Here is a 19,779-nt window from a genome sequence, read left to right as displayed (position 1 = left end):
ACCCTCTTTTCCAATCTGATTGGTTAATCGAGTCGCAGATGCAAATAGGAACAATGGCGCTTTGTCGATGGGAAAGCTTAAAAATGAAGATTTGTTGTGTCTTGTCCATCCAAAAGGAGAATAAACACTCCCTCCTGCTTACATTAAGCACCAAATTATGAAAAGAAGAAGACTAAATACCCATGAGGGCTTCTCCTCAGCTCTCCGGTTAAAGCCACAATATCACAAGATTTTCCTCTCCGCTTTGAGTTACCCCGTATTCACCAGTATGATAGAGTCCGACATGTTTCTTCTGAATCCATATCTCATCACTTTTTTTTTCATTTGCATTCCTCTCACATAGTGCCAAAGATAAGCACCCTTATCCCTCCAACCAACAACCCGTATCTTGCTCTTGTCTCTGGAGGGTCACAAGTATATATTGTTCTACATGAAGAAGAGGCTGATGAACATAGTATAATTAAAATGTTTCTAACGGCGTGGTGAAGTGGAAGATATCGCTGGAGAGAGGAGAAAGACGGAAAGGGAGGCACGGCTGAGTATGAGGGTGTAAGTGAGACAGAGGGCTAAGAAGTAGAGAGAAGAGCAGTAGAGAGTGTAGGGGGTGGGGGGGTGTAACAAAGCAGAAAATGAAGAGAGACATAAAAGAATGGGAGCTCAAGGAGGTCAGGCCCATCACAGGCTTTAGTGTTGCCTTCAAAGATGCCTGGGACAGGTGGCAGCTCCAGACAATCTCGCACCACAGAGCAGCATCCTCTCAGGACGAGATAAGGGATTCCTCCATCCAGGCACCCTCCTCCCACCTCTCCTGCGTGCACACACGCACACACCCCACCTCCCTCATGCCCACCCCTCCCCCCCTCCCTCCCATCTCGGGGTTCTCCCAGACGGGCCGCTTTGATGTGGCTCAGTGTGAGCGGGCAGCTGTAGGCCACGGGGCTGCAGCAGCGCTGCTGGGCCACTGGGCCGGCGGACCGTTGGGATCCGACTGGAGCGCGGCTCAATCAGCGGGGCTCTCCGGTGCCCGGCACTTTCAGGTCTCATTAAAGCGCTCCGGCAGGGTTAATCCTCTTTAAGGTTTACATGGGCCTCCGTTTGTCTCTCTGCCCAGACTGAGGGAACCCCTGGGCGCCACCTGCGTGACAAAGACTCAAATCACTGTGACACAACTTCCCTCCGTCTGTACTCCTCCACACCCCTTGTATGTTCTTCTCACTCCTCCCTCTTTTCCTGCATCCGTCCCCTGTGCATTCCGCCTCCTTGTTCCTGCCATTCCCTTGATAGTACCTAGGCCTGGTTCTGAGTCTTTTAGGATTATTTGGGTGGAATCTGTTGACAGCAGTGTAGTAAATGGATTACAACTTTGTCCTTGTTTAGGGATGCTGTGAGGAGGGAAAGAGGGAGAGATCGGGGAGGATGTGCTTTGAATAACGAGAGAGGCAAAGAAACAGAGATAGACAGAAACTGGGATTAACTGAAGGAATTAGGAATACAATGCAAGAGTGAGAGGGTGAAAGAGAGGGTAAGGTGACAGCAAAGCACACTGTACAAAGAGTGAAGAGGAAGGAGACTCAGAGTTACAGATGGTGTTTTACTCATAAGACCCAAATGGTCCAGAGGCATCAAACTGTATTTGGTCTTACAGAGCCCAGGAGCCATTTGTCTGATTGTTGTAACACTGGGCTTTGTCTTTACTCTGTGACACGTAGTTTCCTTCCACCCGCCTCAAATAATGGCCACATACCTCTAGAGACCTGAGCAGACTTTGTCTAATGTCTGGATTCAGTGGAAGATAGAGCAACAGCCACTCAGCCCAGGGAGAAAAAGCCATTTCTGAACTAGATATTTAAAGGACTGCACTGGTAGTTTTGAATGTTTATGGTGATAAAAGATTTGGGCAATCAAGTGGTGCTGCATTGGTTAGCACTTGTGCCTCACAGAAAGAAGGCCATGGGGTTGAAACCGCCTGCCAGCTGGAGCCTTTCTGTGTGGAGTTTGAGTGTATGGGTTCTCTCTGGGAACTCCCGTCTTCCTCCCACAGTCCAAAGATGTGCATGTTAGGTTAATGGGAATCCCAAATGTGAGTTATCTGTCTCTCTGTTAGTCCTACGATGGCTGTTCAGGTCATACGCTGCCTTTCGCCCTGTGTCAGCAGGCATAGCCTGCACTGGATAAGTGGTTATGAAAATGGATGATTAGTTAGATTTAATTCACATGTTCTAGCTGCTGGTTTCACAGCATGAAAAATGCATGAAAATTAACTCACGTTGGCTTTCGACTTGCCAGCTTGTTTTCATTCCCAGGGCGTCAAATACCTTGCAGTCAAAGCTGCCGGCATATCACAAATATGCATGGTGGCCCGTGGCCTCGGTGCCAGGTTTATGTCAGTAGTGAGACAGTTCTCATTTCCAGCTCATCACATACACTATATTTAGCACGTTCTTCTTGAAAGTGTTCCATTAAAACGTATGTGAAAGTATAATTTTTCCATGAGCAGAAAAAGAGGCAGGTTTAAACACGCAGTGTTATCTCCTGGCATCCAGCAATAAGTCAAGACACAGGTACCACAGGACTGCTACGCATTTCTTTGACACCAGCATTTATATAATATCATGGATTTGAAAATTGAAGATTATTGAGGAAGAAGAACATTGAAAAGATTCCAGGTCATGTTTTGAAAAAAATGAAGTGGAACAGAGTGTTTTGCGGTTAAGTAATGTGATGCATTTTGTCTGCTCATACTTAAAGCTCTCTCAGATTGTATTTCCCACTTTAAGTCACATTATCGGGCTTTTCTCACTCACTGTGAGGGATTTATAATCTTAATCAAGACCCAGAGGTGAACTAACAGCAACAATGGCTACCAGCAAATGCATTTAGCGAACAAACTACATTAACATTGCTTGCTGCGGTCAGTGGCCTCTCAGCGTGAGTCAAAATTGAATAGTCGTCCATTTTCCCCAGGCGGCGGCGTCCAGTCTGTGTGTTATTAGAATGCAGGTGTGTTAACCTCGCAGTCACTGTCACACAGCCACATGCAGTTTTGGTATCACCTGCATATAGAGGCCTGAGGATGTGATGTGACACTGAACCGCATAGAGGGTCAGACTGTCCTGGTAGCCTGATGCAGCATGGACAGTCGTGAACACACTCTCTAATACGACCTCGGCTTGTATCAGAGTAGTTTATCGTGCATTTTCTCTAATACAGGCATTTAAATGCATCAGTGGACTCTTTTCTAAATAAAGATCTCAAAAAATTCCAAGCCCAGTATTGGCCTTGAATTTGAGTGGAATAAATCATGCAGCTGAAGCAAAATAAATGTAGCCAAGTCCTGCTGAGTTAACCTGAGGTTTAAATCAACTCCCTTTTATCTGAGTCGTCATTGTTTGGCGAAAAGGAGATAGACAGATGCAAGAGATACAGAGGAGGAGGTGGAGGGAGAGAGAGGTGTAGTGTGGAGTTTTAGCTGGTAAACTGCTGCGTCTTTTCTCAGCCGAGTCGGGGAGAGGAGGCTGGAGGGTGGAGTAGGGCAGAGAGGGTGCGGGAGTGAGGGGAGAGGGCCAACGCGTAGCTCTTTGTTCTACTCCCGGGCTTATCCCAATCTGGAGAAATTCGGGAAATGTAAGAGATAGATGGGTGCTCCAGAGCAGCCCAGTGAAATAACCTTACTAGGATACAGGGGAAGAGAAAAAAAGAGGGTGCATTGCTGAGGTTGGGTAGTGCTGGGGGCCCCTGGCAGAGATGTGTGCGTGCTTAGCTCCACTCTCTAGCATTAAAAAATCCTTAGATTGGAGTGCAATTTGTTAAGATTACGACTCTGGTTCGTAAATGTTTTGCAGCTGTGGAGCTCTGCTGAGTTATTTGTGTAACTTATGTCTAAATGTCCTGCAATTGGATACATATTTTAATGGGTAGTCATCTGTAAATCCTCTAAAAATTTGAGATAAAGTCTGGCAGGGAATTGTTGCATGTCCTGCAGGTGGTGTATGAGCAAAGTAAACCCCTGGAGGGAAAAAATAAAAAGATCCAGTACTTAACAAATAAATAATCTGTTTGAACATTAAGTCTCAGAGCAAATATGCACAGACTTGCGGGCACTGACTGACTTGTTCAGTCGACGTCTGACAGCGAGTAGCGATGGAATGTATGCTCAAACAGAAAGCCTGTTATCGTGCAGACGTTTCTCTCTTTCACGCTCGTGTTCCGTTCTCTGCCTTGTTTTTCTTTTCCGCTGTGTTAATTGCTTTTTACCAAAAGAAAGACTGCTTGTGTTTAATGGTGTGAGAGCAACTGAGCAAGAGAGACAGAGAAAGCACGAACAGCAGAGAAGATAAAAAAAAAAATCTATTGACTTACAGAGGAAGGGCAGAGTGTGATCTGCCAGCCTCGTACATATGATGAATGGCAGAGAGATTGGCAAGCCAACACTTAACATTTTTCTTTTATTTAACCTCTCTGCTTTCTTTCTTCTGCCTCACTCTCACTGTTGGTCTTTGCTGAATAAAGGCTTGTTTTTATCTTTCTCTATTCTCGTGCCCGAGCATTACATACAGCGGAGAAAGCTCTGCACAGCACGAACATTAGGCTAATTTATACAGCGGTAATTAGGCCATTAGACCTGAAACAATCTGGGACCTGTAATTAAGCAAAGCGCTCCAAAAGTCAACAGCAACTCCCATTGAGCTTAGCTAAACAGTCTCCAAAAGTGTTATTTACATGTCCAAACAGCTTGAGGTCTCAGTGTAAGCAAACATGATGAGAGGCGGGGTGTGAAAGGATTGATCACAGGGGGAATTTAGAGGCAGCTTCCAAACTATGTCTGCTGATAGTCTGTTGAAGGCTTTTTTTTTCAATCTCCGGCCGGCCTGATAATGATGAGAGGCTCAGCGTCACATCTCTGGAAGCAAGTGTGATCAGAAGTGTTAAACGCACCAATCATGTAATAGTTCGAGCAGACTCTGAGTACTCACGGTAAAGCTTGTCTGCAGATATGCCATAAAGAGGAAAATATGGTGTAATACTCTTACAATTTTATATATTGGAAGCAGGGTTCGAAAATAACACCTGGCAAGCACCAAATGTCGCAAGTAAATCTTGTAAGGTTAGCTTAGTTAAAACAATACTAAGAATCTCTGTGATGATATCGATTACAGGTTCAGCCCTGTATTCAACAAACCCTGTTCCTGCTCTGTGTCTGTGCAAAAAAAAAAAAGTCAGTGAGTCTTTTAGCGTCTGCTTGCAATCAAACAGTGAGTGCAAGGGTCCCCGTGGGCGTCCGGATGAACGCCTAATTTTTGTGACCGTACAGACTCATCCACCCAAAAGTTCAAGCAGACTTTTAAGAAAAAGTATAAGAGAAACGTGGTGTCTCCAGCTGTATGTGTCCATGTGCTGCATAATCAAAGCTTGAGGAGCACACCATGAAAGAAGCTGGGGGTGGAGATGGGGTTGCAAAGTGGCTTGCAGATATGCAGCAACTGTAGGCAGGCTTAAATAGCATCGAAATAGCATCGGATTGACCAATCTGTCAGGAATGTTGCTGAGCTGGACTTTGTCGACTGATTTATTAGCAATAAAATTCCATTGAATTTTAAACTCACGACTTGTTAGCCGTTGACCAATACATTAGAATAATTTGGCTTCACAGCCTCTCCTTTTAAATACATTTATTTTAAATAAATAAACATATAATTTTAGCACAGATGTAAGGAAATGCATTCCTGCAAACCCACAAATGCATTTTCCTGTGCTCAGTTTATTTCAAAAAGTAAAAAGCTAAGAGTTAACCACAGCTATTGTAGCAGTTCCTAATATGGGGACTTTTGTGGGGTTACGCTATTAGACAAATCAGTTATAGATGACTTTATTCCATAAAAAGATGGAATGGAAGAAAGCTGGAAAAACAGCTGTACAAAGACCTGACCACTGTAGTCTCTCCTTTAAACACATTCATTTCCTTTAGCTTGAAAAGTTATTCAAATGGACCAATCGAAGAAAGCACTGTCTGGGTTTCACATCATCTATTTCTAGAAGTCACAATGTAGCAGGAGTGAGTATAACACTCTCTGTCTTCTTTTCCACTTGTACTTACTTCCAGAAAGGAGCGGCACACACGTGCGCTATTAAACGTGCAAATACACAAAGTCTTGAGCATCTTTGACGCGCTGCAAAGTGTTGCAGAGTTGGGTTCTAACTGTGGGCCCTGCTGCAGACGAGCATGCCTGAACAGTGAGATCACGAGCGAGGAAAGAGGTGGCATAATGAAATCTGGCACTCGCGGCCCCGGCACAGGCTTCATATGTTCCACATTAGCAATTCACAAACCTCTGGAGCAGGCCCCAGCAGCCCTTTTCTCACTCCGCCTTAGTCGCTTATGACAAACTGTCACTGGCTCTTTGTGCTCTCGCAGTGGAGCGTCGATGAGAAGTGCAGCGTTTATGGTGGAGTGTTTCGTCCTTGGCTGCGGGTGACACTCTGTGCGAGCAGAGTCAGTGAACCCTCACCGCGGGAGAGGAGGAGCCCAGGTTTTTGCCGTCAAGACAATAAACTCACAATGCTGAGTTGACAACAAAAGAGCAACAAGGGGAAATTGTTTGTATTATCAACACCCAAATCAGAATTGCAAGTGACAGCTCAAATTCTGCAAAAGTATCAGCTCACGCTTGTTCCGGAGCACGTTTAAGACGCTTTGTGCCAAAGCTTCCACTATGAAAGGAGATTAACCAATAAGGATATTGCAAATGATGTGCTTTAGGCTTTATCCTCCCCTCGTCCTCACCCCCACCCCCCACCCCATTCTTTTGAAATTATTCAAGTGTCCAATAAAGGACAAGTCAATTACCATCCTCTCTTTAATGAGGTGGAAGCTGGCTTTTGGTCCTGAGTACAGAGTGTTTGTGTGAATTAGAATTAATGAGCCTGGTCAAAGTTTGCTTCTAATTGCCCTTTCATTAAGACCCATTTGTGATCATGTCTTAATACCTTCCATCCTTTCTCCTAAAAGACTGAAAAAAGAGGGGGGCAAAACAAAAATGAACACTGCTGCTCTGAAAAGTTGCACAGAGGTCATTAAAATGTTCGAGAGGAGCTCTGAAGAGCTAATGAATTAGTTGAAAGTTATGAAAGATGCTACTACAAAAAGTTCCTGATTCTCAGTATTTGATTGGCTGACATGCTTTAAAAACATAATTAACTTAACTATACGTAACAGGGAGAAAAACCGTTAGGATTACACTTTCTTTAGGAATGCTCGAGCAGCCGTGGTGTGTGTGGCCACAGTGGGAAGGTAAAAACTGTGACATGTGTTTTGGCTTCCCGTGTGCCTTCCAGCTGTATTCTGTATTTGACAAAGAGAATACCCGGAATATCCAGAGAAGCAGGGGCAATTTAGTTTGGGAGTAAACAGTAAGGAGTCCCTACAGGAAACACTGGAGATAGATTGCAGGATGGAGGCTCTCCCCTCTTTTTCTCTGCTCTCTGTTCTTCGTGACTGTATACATTCCCTGTAGTGACACGGGTCGGTTTGCCTTGCTAATGGGGAGCTGTGCTTGGTGTAAAAGAGGTGGCAGGCTCTATTTAGATAGGGCCGTGGTAAAGTAAACTTCAGACTTGGATTTAAATAAACCTCAGCGGAATGGTTTGCCATGCTGTAAAGTCGTGGGCAGCAGAAAGAGTAGGAAGGAAGGGAGGGAAGGAGTGAGAAAAAGGCTCTTGTTTCAGTACAGGGCTGTGCTGAGTGAGTGGCTCCAGAGACATAAACAAAAGGGGGATCTGGGTAATTCAACGAGGAACGGCGGATGTAGGAATGAAGGTGTACGTTGCAGCGGTGAAGGGGTGGAGTATTTAAATTGATAGCACATTTTTTTAACCTCAGTAGCTGTCTGTTATTGCACAACATGACAGAGGCTATAATAAAGTTCCTGCTATGTGGGCAGGGATGAGTAAGATTAGAGAACATGAAGCTTTTACTCCCATAGACGCTGGTAAACCTGATGCTTCATTTCCGAGTCTGACAGCCAAGGGCCGACAGCCCGGGAGTGGAGCTGTGGAGAGTAAACAAAGCAGATTCTGCTCTTGTCTACCAGCAGCCCATCCCTTCATCCCAGCATCCCCTCATCCCTCCCGCCCTCAGCAGCTCTGGAATCAGCTGAGGTGAGCCAAGCCAAAACTGAGTCATCAGGAGAGAACTATCAAACAGACAGAGACGGAGTGGTCAGATACTTGCCAGAGCTGCATGGAGGAGGCTTTTACCACTTATCTCTGCTATTGTGAAAAACAGGATGAAAACCCACGAGTGCTTTCTAGAAGTTTGCCTAAGTTTTCTCTTCACTTGTTGAACAAATTTTCTGTGAAACTGGAGAACTTTATAGCGTACTGTTATACAGCATGATGCAGAAGTTGACTTATGACTTGGATTTAAGAGCTGTTTGGACACGGGGTAAATATATACAATTTCATCCTGAAGTCTGACTGGCATCCTTCTCACTCATCATTGCAGGGGTGCAAACTTTGCAACTTTGCCCTCAGTTTTAGCAACTTTCTTTTCTTAAAAAACAACTTGTGCGTCTCCACAGATGAACCACCCCATTAGAGCATGTCTCTAATGGGCTTAAGCGTGGTTTCTAGTGTATTTAAAAGTAGAATGGGAGGTAGAGCCATCAGCTTTCAGGCCCCTCTTCTGTGGAGCCGTCTTCTAGTTTGGCTTGAAGCTTTCCTTTTTGTTAAAGCATGCCATTATGGGCTGGATCAGGTGACCCTAGACTGCTTGGGCCTTCCCATGACGCACTTCTTCACTCACCTCTAGCCCTGTCTCCCTTCCCTCACTCCTCAACGTTCACGTCAGATGGCTGCCTCTCCCTGAGCCTGCTTCTGGTTGAGCTTTCTTCCTTCCCACTGTTGGGAATAGTGCTTGCTCAAAGGGTATTGTCTGATTGTTGGGGTTTCTCTATGTTATTGTAGGGTTTTTACCTTACACTATAGAGCACCTTGAGTCTCGCATTGAGATGACTGTTGTTCTGATTTGTAGCCAGATATAGATAAATGATTGGAACTGAACGGAAAGCCTTGCTCTCCTGCTTCAGACAGACTAAAGCAGGCTAAAGCTCCAGGTTGTTTGTGTTGATCATCACTGAAGCTCTGGAGCTTCCCAGAAAAAAAAGATCTTTGACACTTAGTTTAGGATCTAGATTTTTCTCTCGCTTGGTTTCTGCTGCTTCATTTCTCTTATTAAGACTCAATACATTGCAAAGCTGTAAGCCTAAGCAAAACTAAAGTGACCACCTCTCAATTGTAGCTGTTGCCCCAAGCTGGCAGTGATTAACCCAGTAAATAAATGAGCCATGAGGTAAGCAGAGACCCGAGATCAACACCTGGTGTATTGCCCAACGATGCAGCTGAATCTGTCATGGCTCAACACTCGTGGAGCTGTTGGGCACCTCACCGTTTGGCAATGTGCCCTTTTGGCTCACGCTTCCAAATGTTTACAACCATAAAAAAAAAAAAAAAAATATATATATATAGCTAGCAGCCTCAGAGACTTGCTGCGTGACGTTATACAGATGTTGACACATGCTTAGCCTCGGGGGGATGATAATGCAACTTGGCACTGGTCTCAGTAACACAGGTAATAAAGTGGCTAATGTTCTAGCAGTGAGATGCAGTTAATCCGTGCGCAATGGTCATTTGCTGTTTCTGCCTTGATATACACACTTTAACCTAACGTGTCAAAACTTAAGCAGGCACCTTTTGGTTGCTTGTTTCGACTCGTCCAACAGTGGGTGCACGGTTGCGACACACAAATTCAGCTTCAAGTTACAACTATATAACAACGAGTGCAAGTCAGGGTTCGACGATGAGTGCGTACGTGTGCAAAGTCAGCCTGGTTGTGGCAGTTTCAATTTCTGCTGTAAAAATTAAAATAGAGAGGGTAAAAGTAAAGAAAAGGCTTGAAAACTCATGTAATACAAATATTTTAATGTTTTATCTGGAGGTGGGGGGGGTGAGAGAGTAAAAGAAGCCTCTGGATTCTCTGTGATAAAACACCAAGATGGAAAAGGATGTTTTTGTTTCCCATTTTGTTCGTTTCAGTGGTTGTACTCAAATGTTATCCTTTGTACAAAACCATATTATGCTTGGCACGGTGAGAAATGTGCCATTTGGCTGCTTTTCCTACGCTTATTTATCCCTGTTTATTTTGAGTTCTCTCAGCCTTGAGACATGTACAAAGACTTCCTCAGCTAACATTTTTCGAGCGGCGCAGCTTTTAGCTCGGCGCGTTTAATGAGGTCTCATTTGGGTGGGTCCGCTGAAAGATAGCCATCAACCACTGCCTTTCATTACTGCTGCTATTTAGATTAGCCGAGGAGGGAATGGATCCACTTGCAGACGTATTTTAGGAGAACTGGGACTTTTATAAACTGTAAAGAAAAACAGCTCATGTTTCTTATCTTTTCTGTCCCGCACAGCTGCTCCACAGTTCTTCCCCACCTTCCACCCTCCTGTGCCAATCGACGACAGACATACCCAGGGACGGTACATCTACGATCCTTCGCCTGTGCCCCCTCTTCACGTGTAAGTGTCTCGCACTCAAGCACAAAACCGCAGACTTCAATTTTGCTGATCATAACACAGGAGAACACATTTGACTCAGCCGCATGGTCCGCTACTAGCGGCGATACAAATCGAGCTTCGAAACTTCCTTCCGCCTGTGGGCGTGGAGCATCCTCCTCATGGGTGCCGGGGCGCCTCTCTTTGCCTTTTCAGGATCAAAGGCCACGGCCCCGTACGTGCGCAACATGATCCGCATGTCAGAGACACGCAAATGAACATGTGTCAGAGACAGGGAAATGAGAGCAGGGCGAGGGAAGCCTGGGAGCGCGCAATTCTCATAAGAGCAGTGATCAAGCCCTGTCAAGAGAAGGAAGCAATGCCTCTGCTGACATCTACCCATCTCTGACAGACACAGATGAGCTCCTGACACATGAACTGTGTACAAGTAACCTCCCTGCCTCTTCCAATCGCATTTGTGTGCATTCGATTCGTTTTGAAGTGAAGTAAAAGCGAGGCCATCTCAGCTCTCCAGTGGTAAGTTATTATAAACAGGGTAACTCTTATTGCTTTAGTCTGCCCCTGTGGAGTGGGTCCGATGGTGCCGGCCAGGTCAGCAGAGAACTTCAAAGTGCTCAGCGAGCTCGCTCGCATGCACAAATTGCTCCTTTCTCCTCACTATTAGTCACTACCTTCTCTTCTACTCTCTCGGTCATTTGTATTCTTTGCATCCAAACAGTGCAGGAGTCCTCGTCCTTGTGGCGCTTGTTTCCTACCCGCCGACACGGAGGAAGCGATCAGCGTGCGACGAGGACAAATTGGATGGGGCAGCTACTTGGGCCGCATTATGTTTGATATTCTTCATCATTATCAACTCCCCCCTTTCTCCTCCTCAGGAGTCATATCTCTCCCTTGCTGATGTGCCACTAAGCGTAATGAATTTTTTATGTCCCCCCCCACCCCCGTCTCCAGCCCACCCCACCTCTCAACCCCTCGTCTCCTGCTCAGAGGAGGAAGGGGGGGTCGAGGCGAGGAAATAAAAAAAACAAGGGGAGGTGATTGATGCCTCGTGTCACTGCAAACAAAATGGCAAATATAATTTAGCATTTAGCTTATGCGCAGATAATGGGGCGAACACGCTCAGGCAACATAAGCTCAAACAAACAGCCGGGCTTGTTATCTGTCAGGAGCGCTTTGGTACGAAGCGGAGCAGCAGGTTAGGGAGGAGGAGAAAAATGAGGAAGCAGGCGGGGGTGGGGGGGGTTAGAGGGACAACACGGAGCTGAAGAACTGAATTAAGGGGGAGAAGTTATGCAGCAACGGTGTCTTCAGTCACTCTGTCCGGACGGGAGTTATCTGCGCGCTTGGTTTGCTGTCACTGGAGACACGGCCATGCTCCTGCCACGCTACTTAGGGCCTGTTTATCCAAACCATTAGACGTGGAGCTGTTTAATATGACACGCTGCGCTGAGGGAAACTATTTGTCATGATTATAAAACAGCTGTTGAGTGGCCAGCCTTATTTAAATAAAGTCTTGTGAGCTCACTGTCATGCGCATTATCTGCGGGCCCTACGTGGGTTTCATGCAGAAATTGTTCTCATCTACTTTGGATTCTTTTTCACAGGGAAGCAGCAATATTGCCTGCTTGATTAAAAAAGCAGCCCTGAATTCCTTGGTGGGAAGATGCGCTCATCACTTGTGGTATTACAGCTGCGTCCAACCACCTGATGGCAAATTGGAGTTAATTACACTCCCAGATTTTAGGTTTTGAGCAAGTTTCAGCAACTAAACTTTACGACTGTGAAACTACCGCAAAAGCGTAAATCTCTGCCAGGATTTAAGCGATGCATTCTGCTCGGTAATGCTGCTTGTAGGCAGCCCACGCGAGGCAGTCAACGTATAGCTGTCGCTCGGGGGAAATGGAGGACAGGAGGCGGCTTATGGAGAAATATTGAATTGTTTTAAGACAAGTTCTCCTCGGTGAGCAGAATTAATCGTTATTAGCCCCCTCAAAGATATGCCTAAGTACACAGGGACTATTATTGCAGTACTTCCCCATGCAACCTCTCATTAGGGCCTGTAATTACAGTTGGGTTGGCCCTGCGGCAGTTCCATCAATCCAGCCGGCTTCCCCCCGCCATGCACACAAGCCAGCCACCACCGGGCATCCGTGGCCGGAGAAAAACACCACGAGCGCCCGGCAGCTTGTTTCCTCTGTGCCACAATGACACATACACCATCCGTACGTGGCAAATGAACAGAATCATATCCTATTACTGTGAAGGGCCTAATTGAAACGTGTTTATTTATGGCCCTCGTTTTCAGACGAGGAGCGGGCGTTAGCAGCGCAGCTAACGGGCTCCAGTGATATGAGGCGGTGGAATTAAATTAAAAGCTCATAAAATGAAATATGCTCTGTATTAGCTGTTTGACACTTAATTTGCCTTCAAATGAGCAGAGGAAATCACAAATTAACTGTCCTTTGTTTTTTTCTCTCTCGCCTCTTTACCTCACCGCCCCTATTAGGCAAGGGAGAGTGCAATTACAGACAGAGGCTAATCGTTTAGTTTATGAATTCTTGTGGGGAAGGTACCAATGTGCCATTCAATATTAACGCCTCGGGGTCAGGAGAGGAGGTGGGGGGTGGGGGGCAATTTCTCTTTACTGAGAAATTTATATTCACGTGCAAGAACAGCACTTAACAAGAGTTTCAACAATCTCAGTCTGAGTTGAAGCTAATCCCAACAACCAACAAGAAGCGTTTAACAGGTTTCTTTCTTTTTTATCTGAAGTAACCTAAACTTTACTGTCCTGCACTGATCCGGGATCAGCTGGAGTCTTTTCCTCCTTTAAACTTGGCCAGTTTTCTGTGTGTCTGTGTGTGTCTCTGGTCTGGAACCAGCTTAACTCCAGACTTAGCAAAGAGAGAAAGAGTCTTTCCTGCCTAAATAAACACATTGATCTGTGAAGAGCAGGCTCTCCATGGGAGCTTTGGTCCCCTTTGTGCTGGTTTGGCTTAATGGGAGTTTGGTGGTGGGGTGGGGGGTGTGGGGGTGAGGCCAGCTCCAACAGAAGAGACCACTCCTTTCATTCCAGCTTTATTGCCTGACCGCGGTATACAGAAAAACAAAACAGCCCTCTCATGCAGCTCAACGCCGGCTCTGGGTCACCCGGAGACCGTGCAGAACAAACAGAGGTATTCGTCACAAGTCAATTATCGGCATCAGAATTTACTCTGGAGTCCCGGGCCCTCGTGCTGTGAATGGGGGGCCACTAAAACGACAAAACATTCTTAGGGGATAAGCAATTGACTCACAACCTTTCGCTCATTTACCGTATGTGGATTTAAAAAAGAATTAGTCAAGCCAGCGGAGTCAATTAAAGAGTCTATAAAGCTGTAAAAGTAAACGAGCACTCTAAAGAGATTTTTTTCATGAAAGGTTTTCTTTGTGGTAACTATTACTTTAAATTGCTTTCCCTTCCTATAAAGTAAAACATGCATATATATTCCCCACTGTATACGTCCAACCCCCCCAAAAAATGCAAAATTAGCTCAGATGCTGTCAGTTTTCTCTATTCTCAAGATATTAACAGACCTTAAGGACTCATGTGTCTCATAAATAAAGTAAAGCGGTTTATTTTTCTCTATATGTGGAGTTAGGGTACAGGTGGGGGGCTTTGCGGGTGTGTTTCCATGTTCCCGGCCTGTGTGGTTATTTCATTCATGACCAGTGTTTGTTCAGCTGCAGGGCTGACTAGAAGGTATTCTGGAGGACCGGGGAGGGTGTGGGGGGAGAGTTGTGGCACATCTCTGTCATCACAACAAAACCTCAGCTCAGAAACGATGAAGCAGGGAGGAATTAATTGGCTCCAAGGCTGCGTGAGCTGTTGCTTCTCAAGCTTTGTTTCATTTAAACATGGCACCAACTTGACTGAGTCACCTTGTTACCCTCTAAATCCAATCAGCTCAGAAGTAAAACGCAAGAGTTCGGACGCATCGCCCCATACGCACTTCTTCCTCCCCGCTTTCCTCACTGAGCGCGCCCGCATGGGTTTTTGTTGTTTTCTTTAAGATGTGCGCCGAGTTCCTTTTGTTATTTACATAAACTGTTGTCAGAGCGCCCAATCTGCTCACGGAGGAGCCGAGTGTTGCTTTGCATAAAGACCACGGCCTTATCTCAACACCTCCTTCCAGACGGGATGAGAGCGAGCATTGCAATACGTTGCACACACACACACACACACACACACACACACACACACACACACACACACACACACACACACACACACACACACACACACAGATGTGCACACAAGCAGCATAACAATAACACAATCAACAATAAAAAGACAAAAAAGGACCTGGCGTATCTTTTCTAGAAGCTGGTGGAAACGGAGCGTTACTTACAGTGCGATTTGAGGCCTCGTTTAATCATTAAAATGTTCTTTTCAGCCACTTTCTAAAAATACAGTCCAGATTTTCTACAGAAAAATAATATATGTAAAGATTTTTTTATGATTATTCACTTTTGAATCTGTTTTCGACTAACATAGAATGAGAAGGGTAGCCATAAATTGCATCCGGTGTAAATGACCGCTCCACCATCACATCTGATAATCTCCATCCAGATGTGCTTCTGTCACCAGGAAGCAGTGGCTGAAAGATGAAGGCTGCTTTTTCATCTTCCTCTCTTAACTGTCCAAAAAACCCATTCTGTGTGACTTCATAGGTCACCCCTTTCTGGTGGAGTCACCAATACCGGCCCGCCCCCTTCCTTAGTCCCCCCCACCCCACCCCCCACACATGCACACAATCCCCCCACCCCTTCTTTAATACTTTCTCAGTGGAGTAAGTCGGGGGGACAGGCGGTCACGCAGTAGCTGGCTTCATGATTAATGGTGTTTATTCTTGACAGAAGGCTCCTTTATTTATCTGCATTGCAGTTTCACTGATACTATCAGTCACCTGAATGAAAAATATTCAGTCATACCAATTTTGCAGTATAATTGAGTAGAGTCACTTCCTTTCAGTCCCCCCCCCCCCCCCCCCCCCCCCCCCCCCCCCCCCCTCCTCCACCACTCCACCCCTTGCTCTCTTTCTCCCACTCTATCTGGCAGCCTTATCATCGCCACAGTAATTTTCGCGCTGCGTTGTTTGATATGGAGAGGCTGGCTTTAGCCGTATTTGACATAAAGCCTCTTCAATTTTCACAGGAGGGGGAGAAAAAAAAGAGCAGGGGAAGAAAGAAAGTTGCGCGCCACTCTGAAAATGTGCAAGAAAGGAGGAAAATACCCCCCTCTTTTTTCCCCTTTTTTTTCTGAGGCAATTTCAGGATTTAGAGAGAAAGGAGATAAATGCCTAAGCAGAAATGTGGGCAGATTGAAGTTACAGTATATCTATTTTTTTTGTAATACACTAGTTTCAGAACCCTAAATGGGCAGTGTAGCCTGCCTCCCATCCCCTCCTTCACCCTGTGCACAGGACCGTGATATTTTGAAGGCACCTGTGTAGTTTGAGAATGATGGATCCAGCAGGTTGAGAGAGAAAAAAAAAGAGGGGGGAAAAAACGAGTTTGGCACAGCAGATATTTGACAAGGCCTGTAAAGGTTTTAGGGTTTAGTCATTACTTGTGGAGATCTGTTAAGACATGTTCCAAAACTCTACTTACCAGGCTAGGATTACTTATGCTGGGGCCACTGCTGCCAGGGCTGCTGCTACTGCTGCTGTGTGTATATTTGTATGTCTCCCTGGTTATTAAATATCACGTGCATTTCTTTTAAATGTTTTTAATCCTCTTTAAATAGTTCATTACTGGTTTAATACGTCTTTCAGGCAAACGGGAATTGTCAAAGAATTTACAGCATTTCCAGTCTGATCCCTTTCACGAGCATTTTATTAATGCAAATCAGTTCCTGTCTGGTTATCCTTTCGACAAATATTCCCTATTAATTATATTCTCTTCTGTGTTTGGTTGAATTTAATTTGAGGCTCCATTGAAAACGGCTCTGAAAAAGGTACATTCTGATAAAGCAGGAATACATGAATCTCTAATACGAGGGGCCTGCGAATTTGCACATGTAACACATTAGTGGATTTGATTTCCCGTACACAAGTCATTTGCCCCCTCTTCATGTTTGAGATCTCAATTTGTAGCTCTCCCAAGGAGCACAATGAAAAACCAGGTCTGAGGAGAAGAGATAACAGGCAGGTGCCAACAGCTGTGTGTGTGTTTGGACGCGCGTGTGTGTGCGCTGGTGCCGCCGTGCTTGCACACGCAGATAGACGCGTGCTTGGAAATAATTTTAGCATTTATTCCGCTGCCATTTTTTGTTGTTATTTTGATCGCCATCCGTCAACTTTTATTGTCCTCCTTAATATGATATTGAGACTAAACTCCTGCTCTTTGTTGTGTTTGCCGCTAACCGGTTTCATTGTCCGCACCACATTGTTCAGACGTCTGACAATTTATCGTCTGCAAAATAAGGCGTCTATTAAAGCATTTATATACAAATAACAGCGCTAACTGTATTTTAGTAGTCTCTGTCACTATTGTGGAATGCATTCATTAGATATGATGAAACACCAAATATTCAGAATGCAACTGTAACAAAAATTCCACTTTATGGTATTTTAGCTTGAAAAATAAGAAGCATAGTTAAGAAATTGCGTAAAGAAAAAGCATGCTGATTAATTTTGTGTAAGTCGTCTGATTAATCGAGTAATCTCTGAAAAAAATCAGTTTTTTGCATGACGTGCTATGGTGCATGCGGAGTAGAGAAGTAAACGCAGTGGCTTATTTGGTGGGTGTGGCCGAGTGTCACTTTTACGAGACCCTCCTCTCATTGGCGGGGCCCGAGATACAACCCCAGCACAGATGGCGTGCCGCCTCACATCGCCTCCCCGACCTCAGGCTGGTGTCTGCTCCGCACATATAAGTCGCGTTTAAAAGAGCCTCCCGGCAGAAGAAGCCATCACTTAAGCGCACCTTTGCTGCGTTTGAGGAATCACCGAGCTTCAGAAAGGCTGCTTCTTACCTAATGCAGAAAAATCAATTCTGCTTCCAGATTTTAAAAAATTGAGAGTCAGTTTTCAGCTTCTTTTTTCTTTCTTTTTTCTTCTTCTTTTTTCGAATCAACCTGTGCCCTAAAGCCGTCACGCTGTAGCAGTGTAGAAATGTGGAATTTCCATTACTCTGATCTCTGGGCTCTGAGCTCCAGACCCTGCGATCCCACTCTGGGGGCCAGTTATAGCAAGTAACGAGACCAAGGGAACAGGGTCATAAATCCTCGCCAACTCTCCTCATTTTCCATCCTCTCTCAGTCCCTCCTTTCCTTTCTTCCCTCTTTCCTTCGCCTCCGACTCTCCTGGTCGAGCCTTGGGTAAATGATTGAAGGGAACCCAAACGCAACAATGCAAAACATTCCCACATGTCGGTTACAAGAATGCTTTTAGTCATTGTGCTAAAGACCAATGAAAGTTTTAATGCTGGGAGGAAATGAGTTCATTACAGCTTCTGGACCTCCTCCCCTCCCTTTCTCTATTTGTTTATCTTCTGAATCGCATTTTTTTCTTCTTAAATCGCTTCTTTTACACTTTCCTCACCAGTGAAAATTAATTCATATCACATAAAGCGATTTCTTTTCTCTCAGCCCTTCCTTATCTCCCTTATCAGATGTGGCGTCCATTACATCTGATAGCCCGATAGGATGGTTTCCTCTAATAGTGCAGTTTGCAACGCGGGTCAAAAGAGAAGCCCGTTGCTATTTCTGTCTCCCATGGTGCCTCTCTTTTCTTTGAGAGGGCGTCAGCTTGTGAAGTTCTTTCATTTATTTATTTATGTTTTCATGGCGAGTGTCCGGCGGGAGCTGCTCGCAAATATGCAGAGTCATGCACGCAGCTGCAGGGTGCTTATAAGACAGAGCAAGGTTTTTTTTCTTCTTTTTTTGTCACATTTTCATCATTTCTCTGACCGATTTGACTAAATTAGGAATTAACTTTTTTTCAAGGGGATGGAGTAAAGCTGGGAAACTTGTTCCTGGAGCCAAAGGAAGTAAAAAAAAGTTTCCCTTATTAGGATCTCCTATTTCTTAACAGTTTTGCTTCATTTGGGTAGCGAGGTTTGTGAAACGTCCTCCCTCTCTTTGGGTTTATCCAAAATTTCCTCAGGTCTGTGTTTAAGCTTCCCAAAGCTTCATCGAGCCTGCGCTTGGCACCGCCACGCATTCGGCCCCTTCATGATTAAATATCAAGGAACTCCACTTGACATTTTATTAGCCCAACAAGATGGATGAAATGGGCAGAATAAAGTAGGCTGTGTCTGTTCACTTTCCCACCAGCGCTTGCCTTTCTTCTGTCCGGCTTTTCTTTTCTCTCCCTTCCTCTGCATGAAGTATGTATTAGGAAAACGTGATGGATTTCGCTCTGAAAAGGAGATTTTTAGTGCCAAGGAGGAAACACATATTTCTGTCTCTTACCTGATGCTCCCGCTCTGCTTCTTCCTCTTCTTCCTCTGTGTCTCGGCTTTCCCTCCCTTCCTCATCCTCCTGACCCCCACCTTTTTTTTTCTGTTGTTCTACCTCAGATCTCTGTCTGAAGGATTAACCATCTCCAGCAGTGTGTCTCTGCTGTCTTGTAGCGCTGTGTATTGTTTGTGATTTGCTCAGGCCCATCCGTGCAGCTGCTCATTTCGGCAGCCCAGTGTGACGTGTCGAATTGCGAGGGGATCGTGCGGAGCTGTCTCACGGATCCACGAGGCTCCTCGCAGCCCCTGGGCCACACTCATTCTCCAACACCGCCCCTCACCTGTGGGCCGTACACGCAGGCACGCATGCTCATTACCTGACTCGTCGGGTAGCTAGGGCGATGGGGTGTGGAACCCTGAACCCTGTTTAGCTGCAGGCGTCAGCTGAGTTTCTGTGTAAAGGCATCGGGGCCATCGAGACACGGCTTGAGAGGGAAAAGAAAGGTAGATGTGTTTCCTCCATGTTTTCAGAAGTTTAACACTTTAACACCCAGGAGTCCCCCTCCTGTCTTCACTCTTGCCCGAGGCATGCCAGAGGAACTCAAAACACTGACTGAGAGCTAATTCCACCTGTACTCACTCTCTCGCTTTGAAAAAAAAGAGAAAAGCAGGGGGAAAAAACAGCAATCAAGTACGTAATTGGTTGCGCACAGAGATGAAGGTGTTCTACTTGTAAAAGAGCAAAATCAAGCATGGGAGACGACC

At 45.4% G+C, this 19,779-nt stretch overlaps 1 protein-coding gene across 1 annotated transcript in view; it reads left to right on the top strand.

Moving 5' to 3' along the window:
• Positions 1 to 19,779, top strand: part of gli3 (GLI family zinc finger 3) — a 98,225-nt gene that overhangs the window by 41,814 nt on the left and 36,632 nt on the right. The window contains exon 4 of the mRNA XM_080865790.1: positions 10,467 to 10,572. Within this exon, the coding sequence (XP_080721916.1) occupies positions 10,467 to 10,572 (106 nt within the window). The remainder of the gene's footprint in view (positions 1 to 10,466; positions 10,573 to 19,779) is intronic.

The sequence above is a fragment of the Rhamphochromis sp. 'chilingali' genome (genome assembly GCF_963969265.1).
Source record: "Rhamphochromis sp. 'chilingali' genome assembly, chromosome: 18".
In the NCBI taxonomy this organism is placed as follows: Eukaryota; Metazoa; Chordata; class Actinopteri; order Cichliformes; family Cichlidae; genus Rhamphochromis; species Rhamphochromis sp. 'chilingali'.
This window is presented reverse-complemented; position numbering and strand designations above follow the sequence as displayed.